The following is a 15,705-nucleotide window of genomic DNA, read 5'->3' on the forward strand; positions in this document are numbered from 1 at the left end:
ATTCTCACAATTGAAATTACGTCAAACTGTTTTGATTTACATATTGTTGTTTCTAAATTTAAGCACAATAAAAAACCCAACTGCAAAAATTGCTGGCACAACTTGAGAACACGAGACAAGCAAGCGACGTAATGCTAAGTAGGCATAGACATCATGACATCAATGTTATTGCAGATTCCAGGCTACTGAAAAACGTGGTTTTACAACGCATCACCTATCTCCATATATATAAAAGGCAAAGTTGTGAATGTGTCTGTTCAAAATGTTTAGCGTACTTCCCGACATGCAACAAACTTGAAATTTGCCATGTGGGTAGTTTGCAGACTGTACACCTTGCAAAAATTATAAAAATACACTTTTGTGTGTTTTTTGTGGGGGGGGGGGAGCTCAATAATGCATTTATTTTTTGCACGGCAAGTGAGCTGTGACGTCAAATCTGTCACGTGACCCGCGCACGTGGAAGCGTAACGCATTGTAGTGTAGTGGTTAGCGCGCCGTGCTACGAACCCGGCGACCCGAGTTCGATTCCCGCTCACAGCCACCAAACGGCGACGATTATTTCAACCGCTCCTTGGCCTCCCCTAGGTCGACTCAGCCTCAAACGAGTAACTACTGTGGTGTGTGAACATCGCCACTGGGGAGACAAAGGCGGCCGGGCGTGGTGAATCCAAATCCCGGGCGAAGCCGGGCAGTAAAGCTAGTTTGGCTATAAAAATAAAACAGTGATAAACACCATAGAAACAAAGCCAGAGTGCTAATTCTATGATAATTATTCAGATATCAAGGCTCTTATACCTCTTTTCTACTGTGCAACCGAGCCGTGCCAAGCAGCCAGATTTGGCTCCAGAGGTGTCAGTTTTGTTTTTTCTACTGTAGAGCCCAAGCCATGCCAATGACGTCGTGTACGACGCAGTGACGTACACGGCTATGTCCTCAAATAAATTCCATTACATGCAAATCGACGTGTCATTAGCCCCTCCCCTGGCCTTGCTTGGCCCCAAGCCAGATGCAGTTGTCTTGTGAGGTTAGCGTGTCACGGTTTTGTTCTGACTCGGCATGGAAAGTAGCCAGTGGAAAACCACCTCTGCCACGAGGGCCCGGTGATGGCTTAGCCTGCATGTGCCCGTGGAAATAGGACATTTTCCAGCGTACCAAAGCAGTTATAACCACACAGGTACGCATAATGGTGATGGTAAACAAAGCTTTGTTTGGGTCATGATGATTGTGATGAAGGTCATTGTGATGATGGTGTGATATGTCTGTCGGCAGGTGACGCTTTCAGCGACGAAGTGGAGAAGATATTTGAGAATTACCCGGGCCAGTTGAACAACCTCATTAGCTCATTTTAAAGAGGCAGTCCTGATGGACGCCTCAGAGGCCCAGGGACACACAATGCATACTCTTGGGATTTTCACATAAGACGATAAGGGCATGAGACTTTAAGGGATTCTCCAATTTACTGAAGAATTTGGCCATTCCAACAGTATTCAGGCAATGACGGAGTAAACAAAACCTTACTATGATAATGAAAACACGAGTATTTAAAACTTGTAATCTCAGATGGGTTTAAATCCACCTTGTTTCCACTACCCATTGAAGTGGTGCAGATTTTATTTGTTGTCTTTAATCGGTATTTTACGATTGATTTTTTTTTTATGTTTAACACGACATTTTGATAACATGAAAAATTATGGACCAGCGTAAGGTAAAAAGTCAATGACGTACAGGTGCTTTTCATCGCAAGGGATTTTCAAAATAAATCAATTAAATGTGTTGCGATGGTACATTTACAGCACACTCGAGTGTCATAGAAAAAATTAAATGCTGACATCACAAATATACTCGCATGTGACTGGCCCGCAGCCTACCACGACCCTTTCCAAGGTGAGAGTCGTACATTCCTGAAGATACAGGCCTTGTTTTAATCGGTGCTGTACTGGGCAAAGTACCAAGGGAAAGTCCAGTTCCACAATAAGGTACTAAAATATGGTGCTGCCTTCGTTTCATTCCAATATGGGGCAACAAAAAAATTAGATGACGCTATGCCACAGCCTAAGGTAAAGTGCAGGAACAAGTCAGCATGTTTACAGTGACATAGCGCATAGAGATTTAATGATGTAACAATTCATCGTTTAATATTGATTCTTAAGCTCAAGATGTGTGTCGAATTGCACGCGTAAGAATGTTGTAGGACTCATGTTTTGTAATGGGTTCACGTGACCCTTACAGCCACTGGTGGCTGTTAACATTCACCACAATGATTAGAAAATAATCTTCTGGAATTGAGTTGTAACCCTCAACGTGACAACTGAGCAGTGAAACGCTAGGAAAAACTTTACCAAAACCATTGAATTACTTAAACGCGAGGCTTTTGTTGAGTGTCGGCAGATTAAAGGGATACAAAATGTGATTTAGGTTTTCAACACCCAGCCACCTTTGAAAAAATCATTCACTAAACTAAAAGTGGATTATCGTCTTCCCATGAATTGAGCGTGGGTTATCTTAACAGCATATAAATTGAGGAGCAAAATTGAGCACTCCTCAATTGGTGAATCATACCTCTTAATACCTCGTGCCTTACAAAATTGTAATGGAACCACAGGACAAATGTGTAATGTCATACATCTAAGGTTTACAGACAATGCTGTACTAAGCGTAAGCCTTGGAATAACTCACATGCGTGGTACAGTAAGCGAGGTATTGCAACCATTATCTGGCCAATTATCTGTTTAGAGGTGCACCTGATTTATATGAGAAAGTATTAAAATCCAACGTGTTTGTAATATTCAATTGGATGTGTTCTTTCACAGTAATATTTCAAAACGTAAACGGCAATGTCGGCCCTTTGTTGATGACGCTGGAGTGCAACAAATATGATTTTTTTTTATCCTGCCGCTTCACGAATTATAAACTGCGGCTGTGAAGCTGCTCCATTCTCTGCTCAAGCTTGAAATACAACCTTGTAATGCCTTGAGTGTCTTGACGATTTTGAGTACATGGCAGTGCACAGTATTGACGACCATTTGGTGTTAAAAGTTGAGCTTGTTTTTCTACATACAATGTATTTAAAATACCAAAACTAGTTGTAGTTTTTGTGTTTGTCTTTTGAAACAGTGCAAGGGCTGCATGTTTGTGTTATATCTCCAAAGTGTTACAATTGTCCTTATTTCAATGTGTTCAGCATAATGTCTAAAATGATTATTTACATTTTCAAATGACATTACTACAACAGAGTTACATAAGGATATAGCAGAATTGTTGAATCATCCTTTAGATAATAAAAACAAAGTTCAGCATGTTGAATCACATGAAAGCTGAATTGGAAAATTATGTTTGCCAAAACATTTGCATTGCTTTGGAGTTAATACCAGGGCTTGATGTCAACTGGACCTGTCTCAGGCTATTTCACTGGGTCGAGGTACAGAAGATTGTGAGCTTGGAGATCCAGGAAAATATTCCTGGACAAATTAAGCCATGGCTGAAATCATGACTTTACAATTTCACTAAAAAAATATTAAGAGACTGCATTCGCAGTGGCTCACAAGCCAAAACTTACATATATTAATAATTCATACTGCCAAATAAAACATATATAGTAGGGTGACACTTTGCACGATGGCCCTTCTTTCATATTTGCTCTTAAGTGGCCATTCTCTGAAATGTCACCGACATCAAGAACCACTTCCTTCTCGCCGACTCCTAACCATTCACCTTCCTGGCTTCAACCTTCCACACTGGCGATGGGGCCCAGATCATGAGGTTGCTGCTATACCAGCCTTGAGTGGTGAAGCCGCCCTCCGACCGGACTCGACTGGGGTCTCGGGGACCCTCCCTCCACGCTGCTGACGAAGATTGAGCGTTGGACGACAATCAAAATTTAAAAAAAAATAATCCTAAATGTCATCCCATTATGTATGTTTCTGTTGTTCTAAAGCAGTGTGGCAATGTTTTTGCGTACCATTTAAATGTTCATTACAGCAGAGATGCAGTTGGTTTGCTGTTGTAAATGTAACAATCTGCACGATGTAAACTTGAGTCAGAAGTGGTTCATTATAACACTCCCAGGCAGTGCACGCCACCTTTGTATGGTGCTATTTCTTTTTGGACTATATTTTGCACTGTTTTTTCTGCCATCTATTACATAAAGTATAAATGCAGTTTTGCATGCCTAGGTGCTGCCATTATTTCTTCCAGAATTGTTTAGCGGTTAGAAAGCAAAAACCCACGATTTTTCTTGATATATCAGCATGTTTACTTATTTGTTCCACTTGTGTTATTCATTATACGCCTTGCTCGTGCAACTTCTCAAGGCAATTCATTGTGAAACAGTATTCGAACCAAGACAATAAAAGTAAAGTGACAACTTAAACCTACGCGACATTCCTGTGAGCTTTACACGCCTTGTATATGCAGGGAAGCTTAAAAATAGATGGTAACCAATCCATGATATTCACCACATATATATTTCGTTTTTTTTAAAGGCAAATAGTTACGAATTTTGGTAATGTATACAAAAAATATAACATTTTTATTTGATCCTATGCCCTCCAAACGCACGCCTCCATGCCTGGTCCCATACATGAGCAACTTCGTCATTGCCTCCATCTCATGTGATAACGGTTCCGTTGGGTTTCAAAAAATGCTGCTGCTGTCACACACTCCCTTCCAATAACATCCACACTGGAACCACAACAGACCTGAACACTTGTTCTCCCACATTAGGGTTTCTTCAATTTGTGGCCCGTGGGCTACATTTGACCCACGAAGGCTTTTGCTGTGGCCCACCGAGCTGTAGTCCGATGAGACGTACAGATTTGTGAGACGAAGGCGAGATTAAACAAGAGAGACCTGGAGACGAGATGTCTCAGGTTAGTGGTCACATGTAGATATTGACGTCATGACTGTGTAACATAAAATGTGACACTGATGCACATGTACATATCTCGTGGCAAACTAGCACACCAGTTTTATTGTGACCTGCTGGAAAATACTTCAAGACCCCTGTACGCGATCTTTATGCTGCTTTTGACACCACACACCACTCCATACTTCTTGAGGATCTATTTACCGTATTTTCCTGCATATAACCCGCGGGGTATACCACTTTTACAAACAAAACAAGACCCTGCGGGGTATATGGAGGTGCGGGCTATCCCAAAAATATTTTACACGTGTGACATGTCATAACTCGTTTAAATTTTTTCATGGTGGGACTATACACTATGCAACCACTTACCTTTGACTAAAGCACTGCTGAATAAACCACTCACACTAAAATTGCACGTGTTATCACGTTTCAAATGAATTGTTTGTACAATGAAACGACAATGTTTGAATTCTTTTCAAAACTAGCTTAGCTCTTCTCTCAGAAAAAATCAGACTTATACGCACAGAACTAGATCAGTTAGACAAGACACTCTACAAATCACACTTATCATTGACGGCAATAATGTCCACATCGGATTGGGAACATGTAGACAATATGACTGCCTCTTCAGCTGCTACTATGTCGACCAAATGTAAGGAAAACCTGATTTCCAAATTTAACCTCCTCTTCAACAAAAGACCGGACCCACACACCAAAAAGTTAGACGTTAATAAAGTCGTAATTAATCGCAGTAACAGTTCTATTTCCGATGGTCTGAAATCCGTTTTAGCTAAAGGTCTAAACTTTGCAGTCACACCTAAACACATACCAGTTAATGATATAATTGCCCAAGTAGACGTTGCTCTCAGGGGCCTGGGTCACATCGCTGCAGACGTAGCAAGATCTGAAATCGCTGCAACCCTCAAAAACGCTAAGATGCCAGCTAGCAACCTCAGCAAAGATGAGCGTTTTGAATTATATAAATTAAAAAAGAGGAATGATATTGTAGTTCTCTCAGCTGACAAAGGCAATGCTACTGTTATCATGGATAAAATAGAATACAACAACAAAATTAAAGAATTACTCGACGATGGTAGTTATACAAAAATAAAAAGAGATCCCACCAACAGCCTCGTCACACAAACCAACAAAATAATTTCTGATTCAACCGCATTAATTGATCAATCTAAACAGTTTTCGTTGAAACCTTCTGCTGCCAGGCCACCAAGATTATACGGCTTACCAAAAATACATAAAGTTGATACACCTCTTCGTCCCATAGTCTCTACTATCAGCTCCCCCACCTACAAACTGGCTCGTTTTTTGTCTGAAATCCTGCGTCCTTTCACTGGAAAGACCACCTCTGCGGTACAAAATTCTACTCACCTGGTATCAACAATCAAGGGTATTTCCCTGTCCCCAGACGACCTGCTTGTCAGTTTTGATGTAGTTTCCTTATTCACCAAGGTTCCTGTACCTGACACCATTGCAATCATTGAAGACTTGGTTCATCAAGGACTAAACACTGAGGTACCCCCCCTGGTGAGACACTGTTTAACCAATACATACTTCACTTGGAATGGAACTTTCTACAAACAAACTGAGGGCACCCCAATGGGCTCCCCCCTTTCTCCAGTTATAGATAACATTTTCATGGAGAAATTTGAGACTGACGCCATCCAGACTGCCACTCTGCGCCCAACCTTATGGAAGAGGTACGTGGATGACACTTTTGTCATCTGGCCACATGGCCGGCCTGCTCTAGACCAATTCTTCGACCACATCAATTCCATACACCCAGCCATCAGATTTACCATGGAAGTCGAAATAGATGGCAAGATACCTTTTTTGGATGTCCTAATTAAAAAGAGACCTGATGGTTCAATGAGCCACTGTCTACAGGAAAGCTACCCATACGGATGCTTATCTGAAACCGGATTCCCACCACCATCCATCACAGAAGAATTCTCTCATCAAGACTCTGTATCATAGAGCCCAATGCATATCCGACCAGGAACACATAAGCAGTGAACTCAAGCACGTACACCAAGCTCTTAGGGCTAATGGTTACTCCGACTATACAATCCGCAAAGCTATCACTCAAACCATGAAGAAGAACTCTCTTGAGGAGCCTTTCAAAACCATCACTTTACCCTACATTGCTGGGATCACAAAAAAGATCTCCAAAATCTTGAATAAACACAAGATCCAGGTCCGTTTCAACACATTACATAAAATCCGTGATCTGGTTCCGTCTGTAAAAGATGTGATTCCGGACATACAATACCCTGGTGTCTACAAACTAAGTTGCCTCTGTGGTAGTAGTTACATTGGAGAAACCAAACGCCATGTCTCGGACCGCATTCGTGAACATAAAGCAGACCTTAAACACGGTAGGACCAACACCTCGGCCGTAGCAGATCATTGTTCTAATTCAGTAGGCTCACATGCCATTGACTTTTCCAAGACGGAGGTTCTTTGTAAGCCATCTGGCTTCCATGAGAGATTCGTTCATGAGGCTATCCACATATACAAGCACAGAGACAATTTCAACCGAGAAGATGGATTCTATCTTAGCAATCATTGGAAAGATTTGATAAATCATTTCAGTTCTTGATTGATTGTTCACGCTTACAGTGGCTTTCAGACAGCATACATTATAAAAAATTTCGTCTCCCCCCTCCTCTTTTCAAAAAATAGATGGACTAGTCCTGGGCAAACTGCCATCGTTGCGCGTGACGCAAACGTTATTTTTTATATATATAAATAAATAAATATGCCGTTTTAAAAATAAATTTATGCAAACCAACACACCCTGATGATGACCGTTTGAGTTATGGTCGAAACGTCGTGAGAATTTTTTATTGTTTTTTATATATTTTATTATTTTGTTGTTTCTCTTCAACGTGACTTTACCGAAAAAACTAAGAATATGAATTACTGCAGTCACGACAGCTTTAAATCAAAATTTAGTTCGCGCACTGTTTACCGGCGACGGGAGAGCTGGGGGGAGAGAGGTGGGGGTTGGGGCAGCTGGGGGGAGGGAGAGGTGGGGGTTGGGGGGTGGGGCAGCTGGGGGGAGAGAGAGGTGGGAGTTGGGGGGTGGGGGTTGGGAGGTGGGGCAGCTGGGGGGAGGGAGAGGTGGGGGTTGGGAGGTGGGGCAGGGGGGGAGGTGGGGGTTGGGGGGTGGGGGTTGGGAGGTGGGGCAGCTGGGGGGGGGAGAGAGGTGGGGGTTGGGGGGTGGGGCAGCTGGGGGGGGAGAGAGGTGGGGGTTGGGGGCTTCAGTGCCGCAAGCAACCACAATCTACGCCGCATTCCGAGTTTAACCACAATGAGAATGTGCACGCTTGCCGTGGTGTCATGGTTAGCAGACTGGGTTCCAGATCTCAATCCCCCACCTCCGTTCACCGCGTAGTATGAGTTGGTGCTGTTATGAGGGGGAGTGTGGAAGAGTAGGCCAAGTACCCAATAGAGACGCTCTCTTGAGCTGCTTCTCGAAGTGGATGTGCTCTCGCCAGCAAGTCGCATGAGCAATAATTTCCAAGGCAGCATCTTTACCACCGAATCAATAATGTTTAGGTTCATTTAATTTACATTTTAATAGTTGATTGCATAACGTGAATGCAGTGATTTACTCGAAAAAAACCTTGAAGAAAAACAAACGTCTTTATTGAATCACTTTTGCACACTTACATATACGTTCCTTTCATTGTTACATCCAATACCTTTCTTATTGCACCTTAAGTTCACGGCATATTATTTTGGGGTATATTCATTTATATCTTGTACTTTCTTTAAAAAAATCTATTTTCTGTCTCTTTTTTTAAATGAACGTTGTAAGTTACAGACGCCCGAGCTTGATGTGTCGACACGCACTTTGCAAGTACATGAGCGGACAAGCTCGCAACATGCCACGTACAAAACGTGCAGGGGACGAAGGCACAACGGGATCGTGTAAATGCAGTCGCTTCACAAGCTCTGCTCAGCTCAATGTAGTCAACATTTCGAATCGCGTGTGGTGATCAGAGCAAAGTAATTGTGCGACGTCATTTTAAAATACTTTCTTTAGATTGCTCTTTCGGGTGGAGTGGTGGTGCAGTGGGTTAGAGCTGCTGATGTTGTCCGGCTACGACCAACATCAGTGGCAACTGATATCAGAACCCGGCCCCCTGCCCTCTCCCTCTGCCGTCACCAAGCCGCACCACACCGGCATGAAGTTTGATCGAAAAGAGCTTTTAGGACAACCGTGGGGTGGAAGGGGGCCTTCTTCCACTGGTGGATTGGAAATAGCTGAAATGTGTTTTTTGTTTTTAATATGCTATTACTTAATAAATGTTGTGTGATCTAATAACATAGACATCGTGACAGTTTAACCAACTCCGTTTTAAGCATTAACACTTATCCGCATAGGTTGCAAACGTGAGAACGCTCCTCATTTTTAGCAAAAATGAAAACTGGCACGGCAATAAACCAAGTTAAGTCGCCATTGTCCGACAGTTTTTTGTTTTGTCCAATTTCCCGATTTTTACTTTCGTAACAAGAGAATAAAATCATCAAAGCTGGGCATTAACTCATCGTAATCTCCCTGAGCGGTAAAAGCCTTAGGCTGCAGATTAAAGAGGCCAAATATCCTATCAAATTTTCCCACACTTGTTCCTTTTGAACGTAGAACAGACAAAAACATATTTTTATATATCGCGCAGAATAATTCACATGTTGCAACCAATGCACAAAATGTATGATAGAAATAACAGAATATGAACTTTAGACAAAATATAAAAGGGACACCATATACCATCCCTAAAATAGCTCATTAACATATAAACATGAACTTTAATTTTGATTTAAAGCTTTCGTGACTGCAGGGATTCATATTCTTGGTTCTTTCGGTAAAGTCACGTAGAAGGGAAACAATAAAATAATACAAATACACAGCAAGAAAAAAATATTGCTGTGGTTTTCCCACCCGATGACGATTGCTTGTGTTGCAGTCGAAACGTCGTGAGAATTTTATTGTTTTATATTGTTATTATTTAATCGTTTCCCTTCTACGTGACTTTACCGAAAGAAGCAAGAATATTAACTTCAATATACACTTTTACCACTTCGTTTAAGCATCACGAGGTGATCATAGCAGCACATGTTCCTCATTGTTTTCCTCTTCTACCGTCGTCCCTAATGAGTGTTCCTAAAGGACCATATACTCCCCATCTTTATAAAAGCTTTAACTATGAGAAGGCATGTGGCCAAAGTTAACTTTCACTATAGTCACGTTAATTTTATTTAAAAACCTCATTCGGTTGGAGCTTATATGATGCATTCCAGGCTCAGCCTGTGCTCAAGATAATAAAACATAAAATCAGCGCCGCTTCCCCCAACCCTGAGATTCGTAACATTTGTTGTTCACTGTGGAACACAAGTGCATTCGGCAAGGATTTAGGCTGGAGATGAAGATGAATGGCTGGAGATTTAAGATGAATGGCTGGAGATGATTGCGTGCCTGCAAAGAGGGCTCTCTCTGTCAAGCACTTTTTTTGGGCCGCTGTGGCACAGGTGGATTCCAACCCCTGCAAGGATGAAACATAGACAACATACAAACTTTTGATTGAAAGCTTTCGTGACTGCAGTAAATCGTATTCTTAGCTCTTTCGGTAAAGTCACGTTGAAGGGAAACAATAAAATATATATGAAACAACAAAAATTCTCACGACGTTTCGACCATAACACAAACGGTCGTCATCAGGTGCGATTAGAAGGGCGCCCTCGTGAGAAAAAGTGACTTGTCCAGGTTTAGACGATTTGAGCCAGTAGGTTGCTAGGTGTGACATATTTGCATTGGGGTGCTTGGCATGTCATGGCACTATAGAGATGGTCATTATTGTTGTTGTTATGGTTGAACACGGCGCACAAATCATGTATTTATGGATATGTTGTGAGCAGGAAAGGGAAGCACGGTAAAATACATTGTTGTACAGTAATTCCATGCTTCCACATCTTTGCTCTCCACCTCGATCAACAATGTGTGGCATATTATGATCAAATTACCCAAAGAATAGCATGGTGAGGGGGGAGAGGTACATGGTCATTTTTTTTCAAGCGCACGGTGACAATGTCAGATCGCCAGGATGAGACGACCACAATGAACCCTGTTGTTTCTTATTCCATGCCAGGCTACGTCCCACAAGTCAGCTGCAGTCTTCACACCCAAGACTACTGTGCCACGTCAACACGTCCGGCTCGCCGGCTACTGGCGTTATATAGCCAGATGTGTGAAAATATAAACGTGATCATCTTTCGAAAATCAGTCGTACAACTTGCACAAAAAACAACAGCAAACACTCATCACATTCGAGGGTTACAACAATAGGCAATGCGGGTTAAGGAACAAAAACAGAGCGCAGTCTGCTTTGAGCATGGGGAAATGCCGCTGCTGCGTGTTAGCAATGAGCACTGAGAATGCACCGAGTGTGTGGACGGTTCATAGGTCAGGGAGGATATGTGATGGGAGGATACGTGACACTGTATTATAATGTCATGTTACATGTTACTGTGATGTGTTTGGCAAAAGCTGCTTTACAAAAACACAAAGGCACTCACGGTTGATGATTGCCCAGCATAACCACGCTGTGATCCTACAAAAATGACAAAACAACACAAGAGACTTTGGAATCACACTTAATGCATGCTGCTGCTGCTGAAAAATGAGGAATAAAAACACATTTTTTTATTTGCATTTACACACAACTTTATACTTTCCAATAGAAGTTAATGAGAGAGAAAAAAAAATCACGCAGCTTCTTTATTCATGTACTGCTGTGACTTGTTAAGAGACTAAGGTGACGGCCGACTGCTCACTGGGATGGCGTGCGACTGACACACGCTGCCGCCTTGCAGTCACACTGGAGACTAACTGATGCAGTTTGGAGCCATGTGTCGGTGAAACCGTAAGTGAACTTCAAATGAAACCGTAAGTGAACTTCAAATGAAACCGTAAGTGAACTTCAAATGAAGCCATAAGTGGCGATATCTGTTATAAGCTATCGAAAACCAGGTCAATTTTCCATTGTGTCGATGTCCTTATCTGTTGCAGTAAAAAGGGTTCCCGCGATATTACTTTTTCATGAAACTATTCAACATGATTTTTTTTTAAGCTCTGGTCATTATCACGATTTAAGTTTTCATCATCTTTTAAGTTTTTATTTAACAATTTTGTTGTATCGATTTTGTGTCTTGCTGTACTTCGAAAACAAATATTCACTTTAATGTTCCACTGCAGTCCACTCAAAATGAGTCGTCCGCAAGTATTTTAATCATTGCAAGTGTATAACCTATAACACACATGCTATAACGCGTTGCGTACATTAAAAAAAAGTGAATAAGTGGGTCATATAACCATCATGTCTGTGCATTATTCCTTAGCTCACATTGCAAAACACTAATTTAATGAGTAATAACTATGTCGTACTTTGTGCTTCTAAACAATTATTTAAGAAAATACGTTATTAGGAGATAAAACACACAAGAAAAAAATATACGAGCTACAAAATTGAAAACAGAAATGAGTTTACAAAACGGACCATAAGATTATCGTGGGTTTTTAGATCACATGGTATGTCATGGTATTGCCAAATCACAGCAGCAACCCTAGCAGTGAGGCGAACGCGGATTGCGGTGATGGCATCCTCAACTCACCTGGGAGTCGTGGGGAACATAGCTGACATCCGTGGAGAAGCCAACATTGGGAACGGCTGGCGGGGGTCTGCAGCACACCAACACAAATATTTACGGTTTATAAGGAGCGCTCTTGCCAATAACATATGCTAGCTAATCCGGCAGCATTTGTTTAAGAAGCCAGATATTTTTTGTCGATGAGACCTAGAGGGTTGAAACTAGTCTAGAATTTGCATGCTTAAACACATGCTCCTTGATAATATTGGTCGGGAAAGGTATTAGGCTGATCAGACGTTACCACAGAATGGAGCTGTGCTTATATATATGCGTTTACACACATCATCGGTCAGTTCTAAGGACAAGTATCACTGCAAGGCAAGTATTTCTCCAAATAATTTAATATCACAAAGATGTACACATTCCAACACCGCCCACCTGACTGGATTAATCCGTGGAGCACTACTTGACGATGACAGTTGCTGAGACTGCAAAACAAAAACGCATCAATTGAAATGTGCTCTCATCCATGAAAACATTTGTTTAGAAACTCAGCCAAGCCCTTGAATCGGAGACACCAAGTTCAGGATAAGAAAAGAAACGTGCAAAAAATAGTTTCAGAAAAAATGTCAGTTGAACGAACAAAAAACATGCTTAACCTTCCACATCTATGTTTTCACAGGCTGTGAAGACATGCATTTAAATGTGCAAATGATGTTATCGGTGCCCTGAACGCACAGCAAGCTACTTGTCAGGTAGTGACATGGCCCAGCAGTTGTGCATTCGCTGTTTGTTGCAGAGGTTCATGGTTCGAATCCAGGCGACGAGACGTTAACTCCCTCGCCTGGTATGCAGGAGGTCGTGGTTTCGACCCAGACCCTGGCACCTGCTGTATATTTGGAGTTTGCATGCTCTCCCCGTGGTTGTGTAGATTTTTCTCCGGCTCCTCTGGTTTTTCTCTCCAAATTTAGAAACATATATTTAGAGTATTTGGCTGTTGCTATATATTTTCACATGATGATGATGATGATACGCGACTTCGTTGAGCTATCATTTGTGGCCAGGTCGCTTCTGAAAAAAAGCTAGACTCTTTCCCCGATTGCAGGCAAGGTGCTGATTCACCTCGTACCCATCGGGACAGCTGCCACTGTGGGTGCCCTTTCAAATCTTTGAGATGAGTTGTGATGCAATTTGCATAGCAAGCACTCCGAGACAGCCCAGTTTAAATGTCACTATTTAATTAAAAAAAAATGTTTTATTAAAAGACCTATGAGGTTCCCCCAAATAGACAAATTTTAAATGGTATCTGCACTTGCCAATTTATTTATGTGCTGCAGCAATTCCATATAGATTTCACTGTTTTACAACTGTGACAGTCAGCTACTGTGACTTTTAATTTAGTATTTTTTCAGCTGTCCCTACTTATAAAATCATACCAAAGCCTGATCGAACATGGCTATGCAATGTACAAGCAACATAAACATTTTAATTAAATGACCTTGTATACATGCTTGATTCGTCATAAAAACACACACATGTCGACTCAAGACCAATGTCATTCATGGTCAATGCTGTTGATGCCACACGTTGCCTAGAGGTATCAATTAATCCACGCGACTCACCTCGGGATAGTTATCATAGCCGGCGTTCGTGTGAGCACTCGGAATGGCTGGCGGTGGCCTGGAGCACACCAGAACAAATATCATGGGTCAATTCAAGGGAAAAAATCTCATCCAATGAAACTAACCTTTTTCTCCAGATAAAATGTGATTATTAAACGACAGTGGCAGAGATCCTGACAGTGTATAACCGGGGCACTGCCCACCTGACTGGCGAAATTAATGATGATGGCAGCTCCTGCTGTAATAAACAAAAAATATGTAAGCATTAATGCGCTAACATTTCAAAACACTTAAACCAAACCATTTTCTAAATTAATAGTAGAGTCAGACCAAAGCCCTGCATAAATGATAAATGTGTTATAATTAATACAGCACAACGTGTTTAAGTTTTATCCAATAAAAAAAATCTGCCATTTCACATGGATTTATGGTTTTACAGCTATGCAGAAATAAAATCAAATGTACATAATTACATCAACAATGTCTGATGCCAAGTTATGTTACGTGCCAAGTCATTTGAGTTCTCCTCACATCCTCTGCCGATTGCAACAGCAATTGCTAATACTTTTCTTTTCAGCAGTGACATCACAAGTATTCGCATAACTATATCACTACTGCATACAGTTAGTTGATTGGCGGATCGTGTGGAGAGATACATTGTGGGCAATCCTAGCTATTCCAAGACCTTTGGTGAACAGAGTAGGGAACAAATATCTAGAAGGGCTCCAGCAGAGCTCACTCCACTTGTGTGTGCAGGAAATCGCAGGGCTGTACCTTTCGGTAGCCCCAGAGTGCTGCGAGTTTTTACGTCGTCTTTCAGCGGTCCTACTTTACAAACCGTATGGGTTTACGGGTGAAAATCTTTTTTTTAACTAAAGCAGTCGTTCTTAACCCTCACTGCAGCCTTGCGCACCCCCTTTGGTTATCAATCATTAAAATGTTTTACGTTATAAATACAGAGGTTTGATTAAACAAAGTAGTTGTACTTACGTGCGCCCGTGCTTAATTTGTGTTTTGATTATTTACTTTTGAAAAAAATCTGGCCATGTCTCACACCCCAGAAAGGGCATCTCACACCCCCAGGGGGTGTGTGCACCCCAGGTTGAGAAGAACCACTGAACTAAAGCGTGACTGGAACTGGACTCCCCTAAGTTGATCCGGGGTGTTTCACTCTCGTGTAAACATTCAATTTATCAAAACACACACACACACACGTCAACTGAAGGTTGTAATACCCCACACAGCTCACCTTGGGATCAATGTCTCTATAGTTGACGTTCTCGGGATGGGGAGCACTGGCAATGGCTTTTGGGGGCCTTGAAGACACCGTAACAAACATCATTTTAAAACGAAAAGTGTCACGGAAACTATTCTTTTTATAAATATATATTTCCAGAATTCACGCGAGAGTGGCATTCATGGTGTGTGTAAGACAGTAGCACTGCCTACCTGGCTGGATAATTGGAGGGAGTGACATCCGGCAGCGGCCACTGAGGCTGAGAAATGGAAATGAATATAATCACTCTCGTAATATACTAAAACATGGCG

The 15,705-nt window shown here is 41.8% G+C and overlaps 2 protein-coding genes across 3 annotated transcripts in view; one reads left to right on the top strand and one right to left on the bottom strand.

Annotated features, from left to right (window-relative positions):
- Positions 1 to 4,369, top strand: part of LOC116940506 (lysyl oxidase homolog 3A-like) — a 45,482-nt gene extending 41,113 nt beyond the window's left edge. Inside the window, exon 14 of the mRNA XM_032950419.2 lies at positions 1,270 to 4,369. Within this exon, the coding sequence (XP_032806310.2) occupies positions 1,270 to 1,349 (80 nt within the window). The 3' untranslated portion in view covers positions 1,350 to 4,369. The remainder of the gene's footprint in view (positions 1 to 1,269) is intronic.
- Positions 4,370 to 8,514: 4,145 nt separating this feature from the next.
- LOC116940505 (disintegrin and metalloproteinase domain-containing protein 9-like) overlaps positions 8,515 to 15,705 on the bottom strand; it is a 43,382-nt gene continuing 36,191 nt past the window's right edge. Inside the window, exons 23-30 of one of the 2 annotated variants that reach the window (XM_032950418.2) lie at positions 15,607 to 15,653; positions 15,407 to 15,473; positions 14,361 to 14,392; positions 14,158 to 14,215; positions 12,974 to 13,023; positions 12,560 to 12,626; positions 11,465 to 11,499; positions 8,515 to 10,434 (exon numbers count right to left, since the gene is read on the bottom strand). In XM_032950418.2, the coding sequence (XP_032806309.2) occupies positions 10,389 to 10,434; positions 11,465 to 11,499; positions 12,560 to 12,626; positions 12,974 to 13,023; positions 14,158 to 14,215; positions 14,361 to 14,392; positions 15,407 to 15,473; positions 15,607 to 15,653 (402 nt within the window). In that variant the 3' untranslated portion in view covers positions 8,515 to 10,388. Of the gene's footprint in view, positions 10,435 to 11,464; positions 11,500 to 12,559; positions 12,627 to 12,973; positions 13,024 to 14,157; positions 14,216 to 14,360; positions 14,396 to 15,406; positions 15,474 to 15,606; positions 15,654 to 15,705 lie in introns of both variants that reach the window. The other variant, XM_032950417.2, reaches the window with a different exon arrangement.

The sequence above is a fragment of the Petromyzon marinus genome, chromosome 9, assembly GCF_048934315.1.
Source record: "Petromyzon marinus isolate PM22_M1 ecotype Great Lakes invasive population chromosome 9, UKy_Petmar_22M1.pri1.0, whole genome shotgun sequence".
Taxonomy (NCBI): Eukaryota; Metazoa; Chordata; class Hyperoartia; order Petromyzontiformes; family Petromyzontidae; genus Petromyzon; species Petromyzon marinus.